The following is a 19,562-nucleotide window of genomic DNA, read 5'->3' as shown; positions in this document are numbered from 1 at the left end:
TTTCTGGTCATTTTACCCTAAGCACTATAAGTTCCTGCAGTGCCTGGGTGGTGCTGAATGCACCTTAACTTGAACAAGGTTACACACTTTGAGCCTACGATGGCGGCGGCGATCTTGCGCAGTATAACACAACCTGCTATATATAATAATAATTAATTTAATGCTCAGCCTTTGAATTATCCTGATCCTTATTAATACACAAACACAACCCATTTAACCTCTATTTGCAGATGTCAGCCTTGTGTCCTATGGCCATTGCGTTTATCCTGCACCACTTACCATCAGATGGTGATGTCCCTTACATCGAATTGTTCTAAAACAATAAGCATAATTCATCTAATTAACCATGTGTGGTAAGCCAGAATCAGGACTCAGACACCAAGTGTTTGTTTTAGGGGTTATATTCTTATGAAGTTCCCATAATCGTATCCTAAACCTACAAGCTCCAACCCTTTTCTATAGAAGAAAGTCCCAAGGGGGCTGAGAAGGAAGTCTGTAAATTAACAAAGCCCTCTGTCTAGAACCATACACTAACCTAACCACTGACACTAGCTGAAAATAAAAATGAAAACAACAAAAGAAACAAAGAAAGACTTTGTAGAACTATTAACCAGAAGGGCTGGCTGCCGGATTCGAACCCATATCATCTCCTTTTTTGGTAAAGGCCTTTGCCCACAATCCAAGTTCGAGAGTTCTTGGTGTGTTGGAGGGCTATCAAAGTGTTCCAGCCCAGACCACTATCATTCTCTCCACACACTGAGAATTAAATATTCTACATGTTGTGTGGCCACCCTAAATCTACCACATAGCACAGTTTATAGTATAATTCCATTGCTTTTGCAGTTATGTTCCTCCAACTCTGTCTTACTTCTCTTCCAGGCTCCCAGTTGCACAGAGACAGTGGGGAGACAGGTGCTGTAGAGTAAACTAGAGATGTCTGTCAATTTGCTACTCTAACACATTGGCACTCTTTTAAATATTATGTTTATTATAGGATCCTTTTTCCTCTTTCTCTCCCCTGGGATTGTTTCAATCTTGCCCCCCCAACCCCTGCCCCCACTCGGGGGCGACTCTTCTTCCCAGTCCCCACTCTGAGGCGTTTTCAGGATCTCTAAAATCTGGGGTTCTTCTTCTTCTCATTAGCCACTCTGGGGTGTTCCCAAGCTGTCTCCACTCTGGAGCGCTTCTTCTGAACTCTACCCACTGTGGGGTGTTCTCAGGCGCTCTCTGCTCTGGGGCGCTTCTTCACAGTACCCACTCTGTGATGTTCCCATGCTATCTCATGCTATCTGCTCGCTGGGGCTCTTCTTCTTCTTCTTCTTCTTCTTCTTCTTCTTCTTCTTCTTCTTCTTCTTCTTCTTCTTCTTCTTCTTCTTCTTCTTCTTCTTCTTCTTCTTCACACTACCCACTCTGTGATTTTCCCATGCTATCTCCTGCTATCTGCTCGCTGGGGCTCTTCATCTTCTTCTTCTTCTTCTTCTTCTTCACACTACCCACTCTGTGATGTTCCCATGCTATCTCCTGCTATCTGCTCGCTGGGGCTCTTCTTCTTCTTCTTCTTCTTCTTCTTCTTCTTCTTCTTCTTCTTCTTCTTCTTCTTCTTCTTCTTCTTCTTCTTCTTCTTCTTCTTCTTCTCACTACCCACTCTGTGATGTTCCCATGCTATCTCATGCTATCTGCTCGCTGGGGCTCTTCTTCTTATTCACACTACCCACTCTGGGGTGTTCTCAGGCTCTCTACGCTCTGGGGATCTTCTTCACACTACCCACTCTGGGGTGTTCTCAGACTACCTCCACTCTGTGGCTCTCCTTCTTCACACTACCCACTCTGGGGTGTTCTCTGGCTCTCTGCACTCTGAGGCTCTTCTTCTTCACACTACCCACTCTGGGGTGTTCTCATCTTCTCCCCACTCTGGGGATTTTCTTCTTCTCACTACCCATTCTGGGGTGTTCTCAGCTTCTCTCCACTCTGAGGCTCTTCTTCAGCACACTACCCACTCTGGGGTGTTTTCAGGCTCTCCCTGCTCTGGAGCTCTTCTTCACACTACCCACTCTGTGGTGTTCTCCCCCAAGCTTTCTGCACTCTGAGGCTCTACTTCTTCACACTACCTCCTCTGGGTTGTTCTCAGGCTCTCTTCACTCTAAGGCTCTTCATCTTCACACTACCCACTCTAGGGTGTTCTCAGGCTCTCTTCAGTCTAAGGCTCTTCTTCAGCACACTACCCACTCTGGGGGTTTCTCGTGTCATGCTCTCTCTGCTCTGGGGCTCTTCTTCACACTACCCACTCTGTGGTGTTCTCTCTCAGGCTTTCTGCACTGTGAGGCTCTTCTTCATCACACTACCTACTCTGGGGTGTTTACAGGAGGCTCTCTCCACTCTGGGGCTGTTGTTCTTCACACTACCCACTCTGGGGTATTCTCAGGCTCTCTCCACTCTGGGACTCTTCTTCTTCTTCTCACTCAACACTCTGGGATTCTTCCCACTCTGGGGTTCTTCTTCTCAGTCCCCACTCTGGCGTGTTCTCAGTCTCTCCACACTCTGAGGCTCTTCTTACCCTCACTCCCCACTCTGAGGCTTGCTCAACCTTTGTGTGCTCTGGGACTCTGTCCATTCTCCCTTCCATCCTCTTGAATGTGTTTCTCCTTTCTCTCTCTTTCACCTGCCTCCCTTTCCAATGCAGCCTCTGCGTATCTGACATCCTCGAACTGTGCTCAATTAGGAGGGGCATTGTGTCGGGTCAGTTCTCCTGACGTTCCCTAGCCACTTCTGTGACTTTTCCGCTGGGCTCACGTTGGCCTACTGAGTCTCTATCGGGTTCTTTCAGCTTGGTTGGGAAGAAATCATATTTGCAGCATCTCGGCTGGACTCTGTGCCATCCTACTAAGACTCGCTATTATTGTCACAGTTTGGTTGGGGCACAGTCGCATATGCAGATTCTCTGTTGGGCTCTGTGCCACCCTACTGATACTTGCTATTATTTTCACAGCTTGGTTGGGGCAATGTCATATGTGCAGATTATCTGTTGGGCTCTGTGCTGTCCTACCAAGACTCTCTCTCATTCTCTCGGCCTCTCTGGACTGCTCCAGGTGGCTATCAGCTGCATCCCACTGCACTCTCCTGGTGCATGTCACGATCCTGCCCGCCGACACTAGCTTTTTCTCTCTCTCTCTCTCTCTCTGTCTGGCCACACCTCCTTTGGCCTCTTTGACGCTGTCCAACTCTGCAGGGCCTCCTCAGCCTCCTCCATGATTGGCTGCTCCAGGTACACGCATCCTGTGGGCTGGTTTACTCATCTCTTCTTTGTCTTCATAGGAAAATGGGGATACCTATGGTCAGAAGCCAAGACCAACAATAATGAAGGGGGTTCATGCTCACCAAAAAATTCAATTCCTACATACCTTGCAAAGGTATGAATGCCTGGGGGGAAGGGTTGGTGACTTATCTCCCTCTTGGAGTCTCTATTCTCTAAGGGGGAGCTATCTTCAGAGGGATGCTGCTTACCCTGTCCCCAGGGGGTGTTAAGCATAGCAGGTTCAACTCCCTAGTCCCAAAGGCATGACAACCCATAGGGAGAGAGGACAATGTTCCTGAAATAGTCTCACATGCCTGCGTTGAGTAGCCTTGCATGTATCAAATGGCATAATGTATTCTTTCTTTTTGCAGATATGACTATCTTAATCCAGAAAGATGATTGTCTGACAGCATTCCTTTTTCAGTATGACACGGAAAACATCAAGAAATTAGTCAAACCTTACATTGACATCCAGTGGCAGAGGTATAATTACATTCGGATAAGTTCCTCGCCATAGCTTGGGCAAAGTGTGACTTCAGCAAATACCTTAACTAAGAGTCCCCGATTCCCGTAATTTGAAACAGATATACAAATCCAGTAGTTTAAAATGACATTCTTTATGAGACTTAAATATTTGCAAGCAGATATTTTATTGAAAATGTATCTCTGGAAAATCAATGTACACCCTTAATATGGCCAGCAGATGTTGTTCCTATTCCAATAGATATGTCCTGCTCGCATGTTCACTGCACATGTGCATATATTCTCTTCCTGGAACAGACCAATCTTAGACTTTCAGAATCCCACAAACCTCATAAAAAGGGCACCCAAGCAATAATATGAACTCCAATCTCCCCTTGGTTCTCCCAAAAAAAAAGGATCAAACCATTCCCTTTAGTCTGTGATATACCTGTAATGCAGCGTTGGCAAAACCATAGTTCTTTCTAAGATCTGCTATGGAAGGAATCCCCATCTTCTCTTGTACCTGCTCTTTGTAATTCGCCCCTTTCTCTACCCAAAGATTCCACAAGAGGTTTACCACCCCATTGTCACGATGGTTTGCCATAGATATTTACATGAATTGGTATCAGCTTTTTGACATGGCCTCAAGGTGGTATTAAGCAATATGCAAGAATCCCTCATAGATGCACAGATCCTAGTAGCAATATTTGTCATTTGTATGATTTTCACAGGAGAAACATCTTCAATTTCACATGATTATTGATTCAATTGGTTTGCATGTTTTAGGATTTACCCTAAAAGGTGATCATTTTAGGATTTGCTTATGTATGTATGTTTTGTGTAAATATTAGATGTATATGCTAAATTTGTCTGCGCAAATGCCTTCTCCCCCTTGAGTATCCGTTATTTCCTAAACAGAGGTCAAGGACCACAAGTTGCCATTATGTTAGAACAGGAACCTTGACAGGGGAACCTTTAAGCTTAAAGTCTGTACTCTGTACATTCAACTAACACTTTAAAAGCCTAGATCCCTCATTGGTTATGTGTTATGATTTAGCATGCTGAGTAATGAATGAGATGGCAGCTTGTGAGAATGCAATATTCTACATGTTGTGTTGCAATCCTAAATGTACCACATAGTACATTCTATAGTATAGTTCCATTCCTCTGGCAGTTATGTTCCTGCTGCCTCCTCCAACTCTGTTTTACTTCTCTTCCAGGCACCCAATTGCACAAAGATAATGGGAAGGCAGGTCCTGTAGAGAAAAATAGAGATGTGTGTCATGGCTCTACTGCAACACATTGACTCTCTTTTAAAAGTTCAGTTTAAATAATGTGTATAATTTGCCTTCAAACATACCGCCACTGATTCTGCAATACAAGTTAAAGCATTGCCATTTCAGGTCACAAATCATACATTTGTGCCAATTCAAATGTGTGATATCTTTATCCTAATGCACACATTAGTATCCATGCTGGGAAATCAATATATTTCCCTGAATGTTAGAGGATATCGAAGGCATGGATCCTTTGGTTTAAGTGGTATCACTCAAATTGATTTAAATACAGGGGGGGTGCACTGTATCTAGCAGCCAATACAAATGACCAGAGGGCTTTTTAGAACATCACAGCCAAGATTTCATTTGACCACCTGTCTCTCATTATTTGGATTAATGTTATTAACTGGTATATCCATTTTTCTATGCTATGTTCAGAGGAGGCGATGAAGGACCATAAGGAGCTTGATCCTGTCCTTCTCTGTGCCCGCTAGGTAATAGGGGCCAATAGTGTAGCTGATTCATTCTTACCTATGAGGCGGTGTCGTATACTACACACACTCTTGGTAATGCTTAGTCCCTTCCTCCAGCTGGTATGCCCCCTGATGTGTCAAAACACGAGGCTTGGTTGTGTACAGCCAATTAGTTAATATTTATAGTATTGCAAAGTCTAGCCTTCTGGTTGAATCTTCCTGGAGGTTGGTTGAAATCATTCCAATTTATGCGGAAGGCCCAAGTCTGTGCCCAGTTGTTATATATCCAATTTCTCTTTGGGATTCTCAATCAAAAGAACTAGAGATAGTGAAGCTACACAGATTAATAGTTTGTCTTAAGAAACTCTGCCCCTTGTCAACTTGGCTTCCAGCCTCATCATGACTTTGTTGGTAACCCTTAAAATTGGCGGTAACGCTATTAGCGCCGATTTTAAGGGTCTGTCGGCTCACAAGTCCAAATACCGCCAGCACCATAACAGCCGGCGCAAGTACAGCCGGCTGTACAAGCGCCGGCCATAACAGCGCCAGGAACTATTTGCGCTAAAACATCAGCAATCACGAGTCCGGCGTTGGCGCTATTAGCGCCATAAAAGCGACGGTCAATCTGCCGAAAATACCTCCAGCAAAAATCTGGAGGTAACAGAACACAGGCCACAGCAATAAGGACCCAGGTGGAACCACTGCAAATCAGAGGCCTACAAAGGAACCACCCATGCACAACACACCCTCCCCAACACCATTACACCAGCAGGAGCAGGGAGGAGACAGCAATAAGGACCCAGGTGGAACCACTGCAAATCAGAGGCCTACAAAGGAACCACCCATGCACAACACACCCTCCCCAGCACCATTACACCAGCAGGAGCAGGGAGGAGACAGCAATAAGGACCCAGGTGGAACCACTGCAAATCAGAGGCCTACAAAGGACCCACCCATGCACAACACACCCTCCCCAACACCATGCTGCCATTTGGAGCTGGGAGCCTTGATGTTGACTTCTAGCTGCTGCGTAAGGAGCTACAGAGACCAGCCAACCAGGCCAGGGCCCTGGGAGTGCAGGGGTCAGTGGGGATGAGGAAAAGGAGTCGGAGAGCAGCACCAGCAAGGCAGCCAGCCATCCCCAGGGTCAGGCCAACACCCTGGGCCCTGACTGATGGTCAGTTGGTGACAGATTATCGGCTGAACAGGGCGACCATCAGCCAGTAGCTGGACACAATCCAGGGTGACATTGGCAACCGCATAGCCACCAGCATGGCAGTACCTCCCCTAGTGAAGCTCGTGTCTGTGCTTCAATTTCTTGGGACTGGCAGCTACCAACATACCGTTGTCATGATGCATGGAATGTGCCAGTCCACATTCAGTGCCATGCTGGGACAGGTGCTTGAAGCACTGTTGAATCATGTGAACGAACACATTGCATTGCCAGCCACACAGGCACAGCTGCACCAGCTAAAGTGTCAATACTATGCCATTGCCCAAGTCACAAATGTAATAGCAGCCCTGGACTGCACACATGTGGCACTCGTACCACCCCAGGCACATGAGGCTGCCTACAGAAACCGGAAACAGTACCATTCCCTCAACGTGCAGATGAAATGTGGTCCCGACCACACCTTCATCCACTTCTCTGCCTGCTACCCAGGATCCACCCACGACTCCACGGTCCTGCGCAACAGTACCCTGCCGGCGTACATGAAAAGGCATTGATGGCAAATCACATGGCTACTGGGTGAGTACAAATGTATACCATAAAGCATGTCAATCCACAACAGATGGTGCCTGTCACAGAATCCATTATTCCCAATAGGCAGCATCATTACTGCAGCATTCACATTCAAGCACCTTGCACGATAAACCTCGGACATGTGCAACACAGCAGAACACACCCATGCAGGATGTAAGACATGTGGCGGCACAGTGACATGTGGAAGACCCACCACAATAAAGCCTCCTGTGTGCGTAGCACCATGGCTCCCAACACTGACACAGTACAGAATTCCCACCCTGCCCACCCGACAATAATTAATTTTCAAACCATAAACTGGCACAACCACAAACGCACCACACGTAAGTAGGCCGAGTAATGACAATGTTCATCCCACGAACACTGTCCCCAAAATGGCCAGGGAAATGCAAGGAGAACAGTACAGAGCAGTGACAACCAGCAAATGCAACTGTAGCCAAATGGATTTGCAATGACACATGACGCAGCCACTTCTGTCATGCAGAAGTAGATGGAAGTGCCCCCTTATCCTGCGACAACTGAATGAGTACTGTTACATACAGATACATAGGCGTACCAAGTGGAGAGTACCCCATTGATCGTGCCCGTAGGACAGCACACTCCACAATGTTATAGGCCAAATGATATAAAAGGCAAAATGACACTGATGACAGAGCCCTGTACACCCACTGTACTTACCTTGTTCCCATACCGTCTTCCTCTCCCCTGCAGGTGAATCTGCATATCCCCAAGACACGTGGCACATGACCCCTGTGCGTCACCCACACACGGCGGTGGAGCGGGCATACTCCCTTGTCCATGCCCGTACACGGATCTGCGTGGAGAGGGCATTTGGACTGGCGAAGGCACGCTTCCGGTGCCTCGACCGCACGGGAGGGGCAATGATGTATGCACCAGAATAAGTAGGCTAAATTGTACTGACATGTGCCATGCTGCACAACATCTGCTGCCGCAGAAATGTGCCACTGCCCCCTGATGCTCATGTGCATCCACCTGAGGATGGTAGTGAGGGCGATGAAGTGCCAGAATGTGTTGCACATGCACAAAGGATTGGGCTGAGGGAGGGGAGGTTGGGCAGACAGGGATTGATGGATGGATTATTTAAGAAATAGGTAATGGGTAGATCGGAAATATGCCACTTCAACATTGAATTGCATCAGTGACAATCACTACTGTCCATGCATTGAGAATTTTCTAATGTGATTTATTTAACATCCAACAATCCCCCCTCCCCCCAGTGAACACCCAGCACACTATCCGCCCTCCCCCCAGTAAACACCCAGCACAATATCCCCTCTCCCCCAGTAAACACCCAGCACACTATCCCCCCTCCCCCCAGTAAACACCCAGCACACTATCCCCCCTCCCTCCAGTAAACACCCAGCACACTATCACCCCTCCCCCCAGTAGACTACCCCCAGCTGTGCAGATAGGCACATGTGTCTCATCAGGGCAACAACAATGATGCCATGCACCACTAGGATGGTCGCGGGCGCTTCCCTTTTCCGGGCCCCTCCGGTGTGCGTGCCCTTAGGTGGTGCATGGACCGGCGCCTAGGAGATGGCTCTAGGGAACCCTCCGTTGGTGTGTTCGATGTCGAGGGTACTGAAGCGGTGGCCATCACGTGCTGTCGCATGAGGTTGTTTGCCTCCCGTGTCTGTTCAACAAGTGCTGAGACTGCCTCCGTCAACTCCCTCACTCGTTGGCCAAAGCCTGTCAGGGCAGCGGTACATTGTTCAACAACTCGGCGTGTACGCGCATTGTCCTGCGCTATGTACTTACACACATGCCTTATTGATTGACTGACTGCCTTGATGTGCCTGCTCTGCACCTTCACCATCGATTCCACCCTGGCCTGTTTGGCCTCAATGATGTCGAGTCGGCCCATCACTGCTGCCCCAGTGACGAAGGGCTCCCCTGGTGCGTCACGTGGTGGCCTACGACTTGTGTGCTGTCGGGGGGGGGGGCTGTATGGCGACATGGCGCTAGCCTGGACTGGGCTGCCTGGCTCAGAGTGCCGGTCTTCTGGGCTCCCATAAAATGGCGTGTCCATGTCGGGCTGCGGTGTGCGGACACGACGCACAGGCACATGTCGACTCCATGCATGCTGTGTGCCTGGGCTTGGGCTTCCCTGGGGTGTGATCATCCCTTCAGCCTCACTACCTCCGGGAGAGTGTTGTCCTACAGCAGCTAATAGGGCCAACGCCAGACTCGTGATTGCTGATGTTTTAGCGCGAATGGTTCCTGGCGCTGTTATGGCCGGTGCTTGTACAGCCGGCTGTACTTGCACCGGCTGTAATGGTGCCGGCGGTATTTGGACTTGTGATCCGACGGACCCTTAAAATCGGCGCTAATAGCGTTACCTCCAATTTTAAGGGTTACCGCCAAAGTCGTGATGAGGTTGATAGTCATCAATCTCTCCTCCAGAATCTTGACTGATTCCTAAAGAGAAACATTACAGTAAGGGCTCAGTTGTGTGCCCACATATAGCAGCACCTTTTTTGATACCAAAATTGAACTTTAACTTTTTGTCATAAAACTGAAGCTGAAAGTATTCTTTGACAAAATAGGTGACCATACAAAGACTCCTTCAGGAGAGGATGATTCCAAATTAAAGCAATTTAGGAGCAAGAGCACCTTTGTACCACCTATAAGAGTACCATCAGTGGAAATCTTTCACAAGCAAGTGATAAAAGATCTGGAGGCTGTTAGCGTTAAACTCCCTCTACATAGAAACTTGAAACAACATGAAATGACATTGATCGAGAATATTTATAGTGATAAGGACATTACCATAAGATCCACCGACATGGGTGGGGCATTAGTGATTATGGGCCTCCTTAGGACCCTGGCGGAGTGGGTTTACGCCAGCGTTATTCGCGGCGGACCCGTCCGCCCTACTACGAGTTCCCGTAGCACCATGGAGCCGTTTTCCGCCTGGTTTTTCCGGGCGGAGAAATCCATGGCGCTACGGGACCTTGTTGTTAATTACGCCACCGTATTTTACGGTGGCGTAATTAACGCCTTCCCCACTCCCATTATACCCTATGGGGCTAAAATGGGAATGGGGAAGGGTAAAATGGGGAATGGGGATTTACCGCCCCGCCAAGGTCGGCATGGGGCGGTAAATCCGCCAACCCCCATGGCGCTATCGGCAGCTTTCCGCCGTGCTCCATGGTGCATTTTGCACCGCGATTTCCGCCAGGGTCGTAATGAGGCCCTATGTGTGACACCAACTATGACACAGAATGTAGGAACCAACTAAGTGATATGAATATGTATGCACCATTAGACAGTGATCCCACTGTTATGATAATGCGATATCTTGAGCATCTACTTTGCAGAGCGGAAGACTTAGGATGGATTAACCATCACACACTTATATTTTTGAAGAGCCAGCATCCAAGGATTCCAAACATTTACACGCTCCCAAAAATACAAACAAATCCTACCAATCCACCGGGCTGACTGATTGTAGCAAGCATTAACAGTATACTACAACCCCTTGGCAAATATGTAGACTATTATGTACAGCCTTTAGTCCAGAAAACCAGTACTTATGTCAAGTATACAACCCATTTTTTACAACAGTTGGAAGTGGTCACGCATCATCCTAGCTACATTCATTTGACTCTGGATGTCAAGAACGTATATACCTCTATACCGCAAGATCTAGGTATGGAAGCTATGGAATGGATGTTATTGAGAGAAGATGAGATTCTTGCACACAAACAATTTATACTAGCACTCCTACGATTCATAGCAGAAAACTCATATTTTTAATACAGGGAGTGATATTATCTGCAAGTATCAGGAACCTCCGTGGGTGCCACTATGGCCCCTGTATATGCAAACTGCTTTATGCATAAATATGAACCAGATCATGTTCTTATCCATCCAGTATGGCACAGATACATCAAACTTTGGTTTAGGTACATAGATGACATTTGTGGCATATGGACAGGCACAGAAAATGACCTCAAGGATTTTTTTATGTAGCTTAATGCAATGGATCCACAAATACAATTTATACATGAAATATCAAAAGTGGAAATCCACTTCCTGGATGTTAACATTAGAGTGGGAACAACTGGATACACCACGACCAACATCTACCACAAAGATACGGATAGAAACAACCTTTTACACAGATTGAGTTTCCACCAACCCAGGCTGATCAAAAATCTACCATACATCCAAATGCTACGGGTCAAGCTCATTGTTAGTGACCCTGAACACTAGTCACAGGAACTAGCAGAGATGGGGAAGAAATGTATTGCCCGAGAATACAAAATAAAAGAAGTAGAAGCAGCTGCTTCCAAGACAACAAGTATACAATGTAAGGAAGTATTGACAACTAAAGATAAAAGCACAATCGGATCACCACTTATGTATGTCTCGAAACATTCTACCCAGAGCAAAAGAATTAAGAATATTATAAAGAGAAATTGGAGAACTCTAACGTGTGATCTCAGAGTGGAGCATCTCTTCAAGGAACTTCCCGTGATTTCTTACCAAAGAAGTAGGAACTTTAGAGACCAACTGGTTATCACGCAAAGGTACATTTCCCAGTCTCCATTGCAGTAATTGCAGATACATTAAAAAAGAGAACATAATCAACCATCCCGAACAGGAGAAAAGATCAAGTTAAGGGATTATGCAACATGCGATACCCCTAACATCATCTACTTAATTAAATTCCCCTGGGTATTGTACTATATTGGGAAATCAAAGAGGCTGGCTAAGCTCACATGGAATGAGCACAGGTCGTGCATCAGGAATGGAAACTTGAACTCCGCTGTAGCTAGACATTGGCAGGAGAAACAGCACAACCTATCCCAGATAAGGTTTCAAATTGTTGAAGTGGTGACAGGGCACAATAAACATGAAAATATGCACAAAAGACTCGATCAAAGGAAAAGCTTTTGGATGGATCACCTTTGAACCCTCACACCTAACAACATGAATGAGGAGATCAATTATTTGTGCTACATCTGAAACTTTATTGCTGATTTAAAATTGATTTGGATACCAAATGGTCATAACAATATTTCATTATTCACTTACACTTTTTACGCCCATTTTACATCACTCATACATAACGCCAGCCATGTAGGTGCTCTGTCACCGGGAGCACAATGATAACACATCTTGCTGTACATTGGTGTTCGTTATTTTCATTTTTCCATGTTTATTTCATTTTATTTCTCCACATTATTGCTCTTATTTATTTATTTCTCTCTTTTATGATGGGTCCCAGATCCATGGGGGATGTTCCGGTCGAAGCTTTTCTCACATGTGTTTGATTCTATTGAATGTTTACTGTTACTTCTGGTACTTATCTTGGGGTCCTAAATAGCTGGAGCAAATTGCAAATCCTTTCTCTCCAGACAGTCCCAGCCATCCACGGCTTCCTTGTACACACAGGGCATCCGGGACGTGAGGCGTCAATGACATCACAACGTCACGCGGCACGTGAGGCGTTGGCACCTTCTGTTGTCATGGCAATGTGTATAAAAGCAAATGGATGTGCGTGCTCGTGCACGCCACCTTTGCTAGCTGAACGCCCGCCACTGAAGGTAAGCTTCAAGCTGATGGCGGCTGACATAGCCAGCGTAACACCTGCAGAGAGTGATTTACACTAACTTTTGGATCTCTTACAGATCTTACTACAAAAGCTTTCCACGATTGCGGCATACATTTGAAGATAAAACACCTTGGATGCGATCCTCCCGCACATCACATTGGTTTGGTCCCACAGACACTAAAGGCTCCTCCATTAAGGTACTGTGCCCACCTTAATCACTGTTATTATTACGTCACAATGACCTGCAGTCATATTATTTATTTTTTCCTTTTTTTCCCCATTTTCCTCGTTTTTTTGTATTAAATATATGCCGCATGAACGAATTTGGTATTTATTGAATGTTTAGTTTTCGTTGTTGAATCTGCCTGATAACATTGTGCATGTACCTCTTCAATAATTCATGTAAATAATGAATTGCTCACTCCTGTAGCTGGAGCAATGCTCAGAAATGCATTGGCTATGAGCCTTTTTTCTGCTGAGGAAATTGTGTGCCTCTATTTTTGATTCAACTTGTTCGATTAAATATCTTTTTGCATAACTACGTGAAAACATTGGATGTTACTTTCATTTTTCTACAACTTGTCAAGAGCGTAAGGACAACTAGATAGAACGTTATTGTATAATTTTTGGGAATACTTGCTGCAGCTTTGTTTAGAAGAGCAGTCTGTGAGCATCTGGTTTTACTGGGTAGTTTCACCCAGCTTTTCTTTCCTGCATTTCTTGAATCCATGTGTCATAGGATCTGTTTTACCAGATAGCTCCTATATAAACTTTTTCAGCGTTACTGTAACTGGAACAAGATTTGAAATAAATGAACTATTGTGGTGCCTGCCTTTCTTCTCCAAGAAGGCTACGGTTTAAGCCATAAAACAGGCACTCTATCACTGCGAAATATGGGGGCCTTCAAACAAATGGGTGCTTGGAACATGTTGAAATCAATTTTTGTAAGAATTTGTGGGGAGTGGGTAAAGCAACCACTATGAGTCACAAGGAGACTAATGAAGTTCATATACAAGATTTGTGATCTAAGTCTAAATGGTGCTAATACACGAGCCACATTGCAAAGGCCACCCCGCCCAAGGTTGCTCTTTCTACTGCCCTTCCCCCTGCTCATTTATGGGGGTGCCCCCACATTCCTTTTAACACTGCACTGCCACAACACCTCCTCCCCTTCACCCCTCTCCCACCATGTTTTCATGTACCCCGTCCCAACCTGCTAGCCCCAGTTACATTCCTGTTTGCAGTCTCCAGTCAGCTGGGGTGAAGCACAACGTATGGTGCGTTGGCCTATGCGCAATGTTTTTTTTGTTATGCACTGTCTGGAGAAGGCAATTGAAGATTTGTTTTTATTAAGAGGCACCAAACTCTGGGTGAAGATACACGGGAATGGTGAAAATTCACTCATCAGAGATCTGCTCTCCAAACCTTGGAGACATAACATGACAAAAAAATCATCTAATCGAAGGACATCAGCGACCTATTGAAGGATATCAATAGAGAGCAATGATTTTCTTCCCCTGACTCCGCTCCACCCAGGTGCTATCTTTGTTGAAATCAAACCATCACAGAGAAGACAGAGGAGTGATGGGCAAATCAAATTTGCAAAATGTCCTTGGCCATCCACTCTCAGACTTGTGAACTTGGAGCTCATCCTGCCCATCAAGTTATAATCCCTAATATCAGATATAGAGTTATTTATACGAGGCTGTATTTGGAACACCCTTATTTTACACCTTTCATTGTTTTTTGTAGCGTAGGCTTTCTCACAAATGTGGTGCATTTTTTATTTTTCTGCCCATGGTATCAGGTTAATAGAAGAAGATGGCTATTGCCTTTAATACCTCAGCAATATAACCCAAACAGGGAGGCATTACCAGTCAGGTAATGTCCCAGGGCATAAGTTACAAGCCCTGACCGGTAATGCCCCCTGTGAAAAGGTTATATTGCTATTAATACCCCTGCATGTTGTACCGGGGTACTAATAGTGTAGTTTTCTCAAGTTGCCAACCGTTTCTCAATTTGAGAAATACCTACAAAAAAAGATGGCCACCATGGATTGGAGAGAAGGGAACGTTTCCTTTCCGTGGTGTCGTTTGTGAGTCGTAGACTGCCGGGAACGCTACTGTTCTCAGCGCGGGCGAGGAACACAGCAGCACAAGGTAAGTGGGGTGGGATGCTGGAGATTGAATATGTGGAGAAGGCGGGTGAGGGTGGGGGGGAAGGGGAAGGGGACACAAGAAGTGCGCTTACCTGATTCCCGGTGAGGGAAGATGGCAGCCTCCTGCTCTGAGGAGGCTCAGAATGGGGTGTTTACTTTGTGGTAAATACCCTGTTCGAGCCTCCTCATTGCTCACTGGGTAGTAATTGATGTTACGTTTGTTGCAAATGTCTAGTAATGGAGAAGTTGAGTACTGCTACCCATACTCTATATTTGATGGCTTCCTTTCAATGTTTTCCTTGCATTGATGCATTTGAATGTATGCACTTTATTCAGGCTGCTTCTACATCCCTTTAGTACCGAACCGATTCACCTGAATGTATGCACTTTATTCAGGCTGCTTCTACAGCCCTTTTGTACTGAACCGATTCACCTGAATGTATGCACTTTATCGCATTTGGTGCATGGAGAGTTTTTTGTTTGTTATTGACTTACGTAAATGCGATGGCACTTTCTTATTTCTGTATTATATTAATATATGTGTATAGATTTTATGGATCTTTTATTTATCCAAAATAAACTTGAACTTTAACCTTACAAACTCTGGTGTCCCTTTCTCCAGGTCAGTGTCAGGCCTCATTCAGCCTCCCACAGGCAAGGGGCTCAGTGTGCATCTCCCCTCCCGCTCCCCCTCCCCCCATCTGCATATCTTTATCTCAGGCAACGAGCAGCGTTCATCCGGACATTATGAAGCGATCAGGCCTGGGGACGTACCCCTTGTTATTTGGCAGATATGCCTGCCCCAGATCCTCCAATGGGATGCAGCTGCAGGACTCGGAGAGATGGACCCATTAGACCTGCTGCGTGCAAGTAAAAGTCCTGCAAAAGGACAGATATTTTTCAGGATGTGGGTCTGGCACCAAGTGCTATAAAGATTGGGAGGACTTGGCATAACATGCATATGCCCAAAATAAATCTCTTCCGCCTGACAACTTAAACATACAGAGCAAAAGGTCAACCCCGCCCCCTTTCCATGTTGCCCAAACTCATCTCATGTTGAAGAATTTTCTCGGTGGTCAAATCTCATGGCCTAGAATGACATTTTAATTTTCTGTAAGTTGGGTGAGGGAGTTGTTTACCAATAAAATGTGTCTGGAACTGTTTTGAAGTGGGTGCACTGCAAACATTGGTGCCCATTGTTAAGATACCATAATAAAGGTCAGCCTGACAGGGCCTGATGGGAGGACTTAACCCAGAGGGGGAAAGAACATTGCATGTATGTATGTATGTATGTATGTATCTCTGTATGCTTGGGATTTATAAAGCGCAACACTAGCTGGGAAGTAACAGATAGAGGGCACACCGAGGGGGTTACAGTTAATGGCACAGAGGTAACAGAAGATCTGGGATAAATCCCAGTGGATGTAAAACTGACGCACATACTCCAACTAACAGCACTGCACTACTGTTTAAAGATGCCAACCCATATGCTGGCTACCCATGCCTTGTACAGCACTCTGCTGCTCTTGAGCTAGGTCTGCACTTACAAAATAAATAAATAAATAAATAAACAAATAAATAAAATAAAAAATAAATAGGGGGAGCAAATGAGGTTTTGTTATACGTATGAAAAAGAGTGGAGCTGTCAATACGTAGATGACAGTGGTGATGATACTTGAAGGCCATCACTTGGCCAGGAAATGGAACCAGATCCTTGTGAATGTGGTCGAGCCATCACATATCAAGACAGGCCTTCAGAACATCAAGTCAACTCCACAACACCAAGACTGAACCTAATATGACCAGGTCAGGCCTATAGAATATCAGAACTGGCCATCACACCATCGGGATAGGACCCACATCAGCAGGCCAAACTTTCAATATGGCAGACCTCCACATCGCCAAACTGTCACAATATCACATGGAGCCACTAAGCATCAAGGCAGAACCGCAGAGCATCAGAGCATGACCCACAACATCAGGAAAGGGCTCTCACATTGCATGGCATGCCCTCACAGCATAAGGACAGGCCGTCCACAGGAGTAGGACAGACCCCACAGCATCACGACTAAGAGCAACATTAATAGGGCAGGTCTTCTGATTACCAGGACAGCCCCCATAAGACCAGGATTGTTTTTCCCATCTGAGAGCATGCCCTCACATTTTAGGGAAATACCTAATAACATCAGGACAGGCCTCCGCACCTTTGGAGGAAGCTCTCACTGTATCCAGTGATGATAACAAATAAATGTTAACGAATAACTTTTTTGCCGAATAGAAAATACAGAAAAGCACCAAATGTTTTATTAAAAATATATATGCGCAGTGGGGTAAGGGATTAAAATGGGTGGGTAGGGGGTTGGGTCAGATTATAATCATAGAGAAACAGGAGTTTGGGGGAGACCCCCAAATGAACAGTAAAGAAAACATTTGATATTTTCTCAGTAATTTCGTTTCATTAAAACACTTTTTGTTAAGAAATACATTGTTAAATTGACATAGATCCGGCTCTCACAAGATCTGGTCACCTCCTCTGATCATCAGGACAGACCCTAACAATCTCAGGGTAGACCCCATAACACCAGGACAGACCATCATAACATTAGTAATGATCCTAATCAGGACAGGCACATCTCAGGCCCCAAAATCACAACATCAGGATGTGCCCAACGGTTCCATGTCTTTATAACGAATACACATATAAAAAAACGGTTTCAGTGAAATTAAAATAACGAAAAAAAAACTCAATTCTTTTTCTCTTTTTTAATTGGGGGTCCACGCTAAAGCCCCCCATTTCCCCAGCTTTATTATCCAACCCCCTGCTAACCCCTCTCTCCGTTCTATCCCTCTCTCCCTCCTTTTCCACACATCTTGCTGACTGGCCGCCGGGTGTACCTCAGAGTTTCACAGGTCGCTGGCACCTTCGCCAGTCCTCTCGCACTTGCCTGCGGGCCTACACTTGCCTCATCGCAACTGCACTTGGTCAATGACCACAATGAGAATGGCTTCTCTCAGCACTTACCCAGATTCTGAATAACTAGGTACACTTGGATTCCCCTCCCCCCTGGATGTGTCCTCCCCCCTCCCCTCTCCTCTACCGTTGTGCACTTGCACTATCTGAACGTACCATGCCTCGTAAATCGTCTGTCTTCCCTGTCTCCCCTCCTTGCATGTTGGTGTTTCAATGCACTTAGAAAAACTGCAGAATCGTCATCAGACCTATTTGCTGCTATCTACATTGTTAATTGTATTATATGCAGGTACTCTGCCCTGTGCAGACTTGTATCATTCAGAAATTTAAAGGCTCTGAATGACTGTTGTTTTTTCACCCTTGTTCCCTCCCTCCTTGAGCGCTTTGAAACACTTGCCTTGTGTATAGGTGCTTAACAAATAAACAGTACCATACCATACCACGTCCACATTATTGATATCATCAAAAAAACAGGCCACATGTTGGTCACCAGAGATTTTCCACCAATTTTGGTTAAACAGATTATCATGAAATTCCTGCAGAATGCAATATTTGGGTCTAGTCTCTCTGTCCTCACCCCTTAAGGGCTAAGGGTGAGTATGTTCGTCCTGAATTCCCATAAGAAATCATTGTTGGCTCTGCCCACTCCAGTGCATAAGTGTTGAAGACTGCATCATATACACCCTAGACAAGAGGCTAACAATATAGTGGTTGATAAGTAACCTTACTATTTAATTACGTAAATTATACTGTATCAGCAGAACATACTTGGTGGAACATCCCCACAAACTCCTCCCACAATCTACCATCCGCAGTGTAAATGTACTCTCGTTCTTGACAGGCAATGCCATTGTTTTAGGTTGATCGTGAACATATGACGATGGCATTGTTGGAATGTGGTTACATCTTGTTTGCACTGCTCGGCTGTCTCGAGTTCACATCCTTGTACAGGATGGTCCTGCTCAACCCGCCTGCAGGTGCCCTTCCTGTCTGGGATCCATGCCAGAGTTTCAGGGGCTATTTCACAAGCCCTGGCTCCTGTGCACTAATGCATCCTTTGTGTTGGATGGGTTGCTCGATGGCTTGCCACGCCCATGCTCTTGCGGCTTTTTCAACTAGCTGCTCCTGAGGGCATCATTGGCTTTACAACACAGGTGGTTTGCTGCTCCTTCTGTTCTTATAAGAGCGTGAAGGGATGAGTGTATTTCTTCTGCTTGTAGCGTGCATTGCAATGTACTCAATATCCACAGACGATCTTCAGCTACTGCCAACAATGTCTCATCAGCAAATATTTGAAGCCCTATTTCGTAAGAGTCTAACATGACAGGCACTGTGGTGAAAATGTCACGGAAAAGTTATTTTTTTGTGGGAATCTGGATCTCTCAATGTGCGGTCAAAGAAGCGAGTGAGGTATAGCCAGCCATCTCCGTAGGTTCCCACGCTCCACCCCGACAACTTCACTAGGGTCTAGAGTCAACCTAGCACAAGGAGTAAATGTAATCGCATCCAATTGAGGGCAGTAGGGTCTTGGCACTGTAAATGACAGCTGCCACAATCACTCCATGAAATGGTACTCA

At 45.6% G+C, this 19,562-nt stretch overlaps 1 protein-coding gene across 1 annotated transcript in view; it reads right to left on the bottom strand.

Moving 5' to 3' along the window:
- Positions 1–1,280: 1,280 nt before the first annotated feature.
- The window catches only part of LOC138520467 (protein SREK1IP1-like), a 158,538-nt gene continuing 140,256 nt past the window's right edge, over positions 1,281–19,562 (bottom strand). The window contains exons 3-4 of the mRNA XM_069632840.1: positions 1,494–1,646; positions 1,281–1,410 (exon numbers count right to left, since the gene is read on the bottom strand). Coding sequence (XP_069488941.1) covers positions 1,281–1,410; positions 1,494–1,646 — 283 coding nt within the window. The remainder of the gene's footprint in view (positions 1,411–1,493; positions 1,647–19,562) is intronic.

This window comes from Ambystoma mexicanum, chromosome 13 (genome assembly GCF_040938575.1).
Source record: "Ambystoma mexicanum isolate Mex_15411 chromosome 13, UKY_AmexF1_1, whole genome shotgun sequence".
Classification (NCBI taxonomy): Eukaryota; Metazoa; Chordata; class Amphibia; order Caudata; family Ambystomatidae; genus Ambystoma; species Ambystoma mexicanum.
This window is presented reverse-complemented; position numbering and strand designations above follow the sequence as displayed.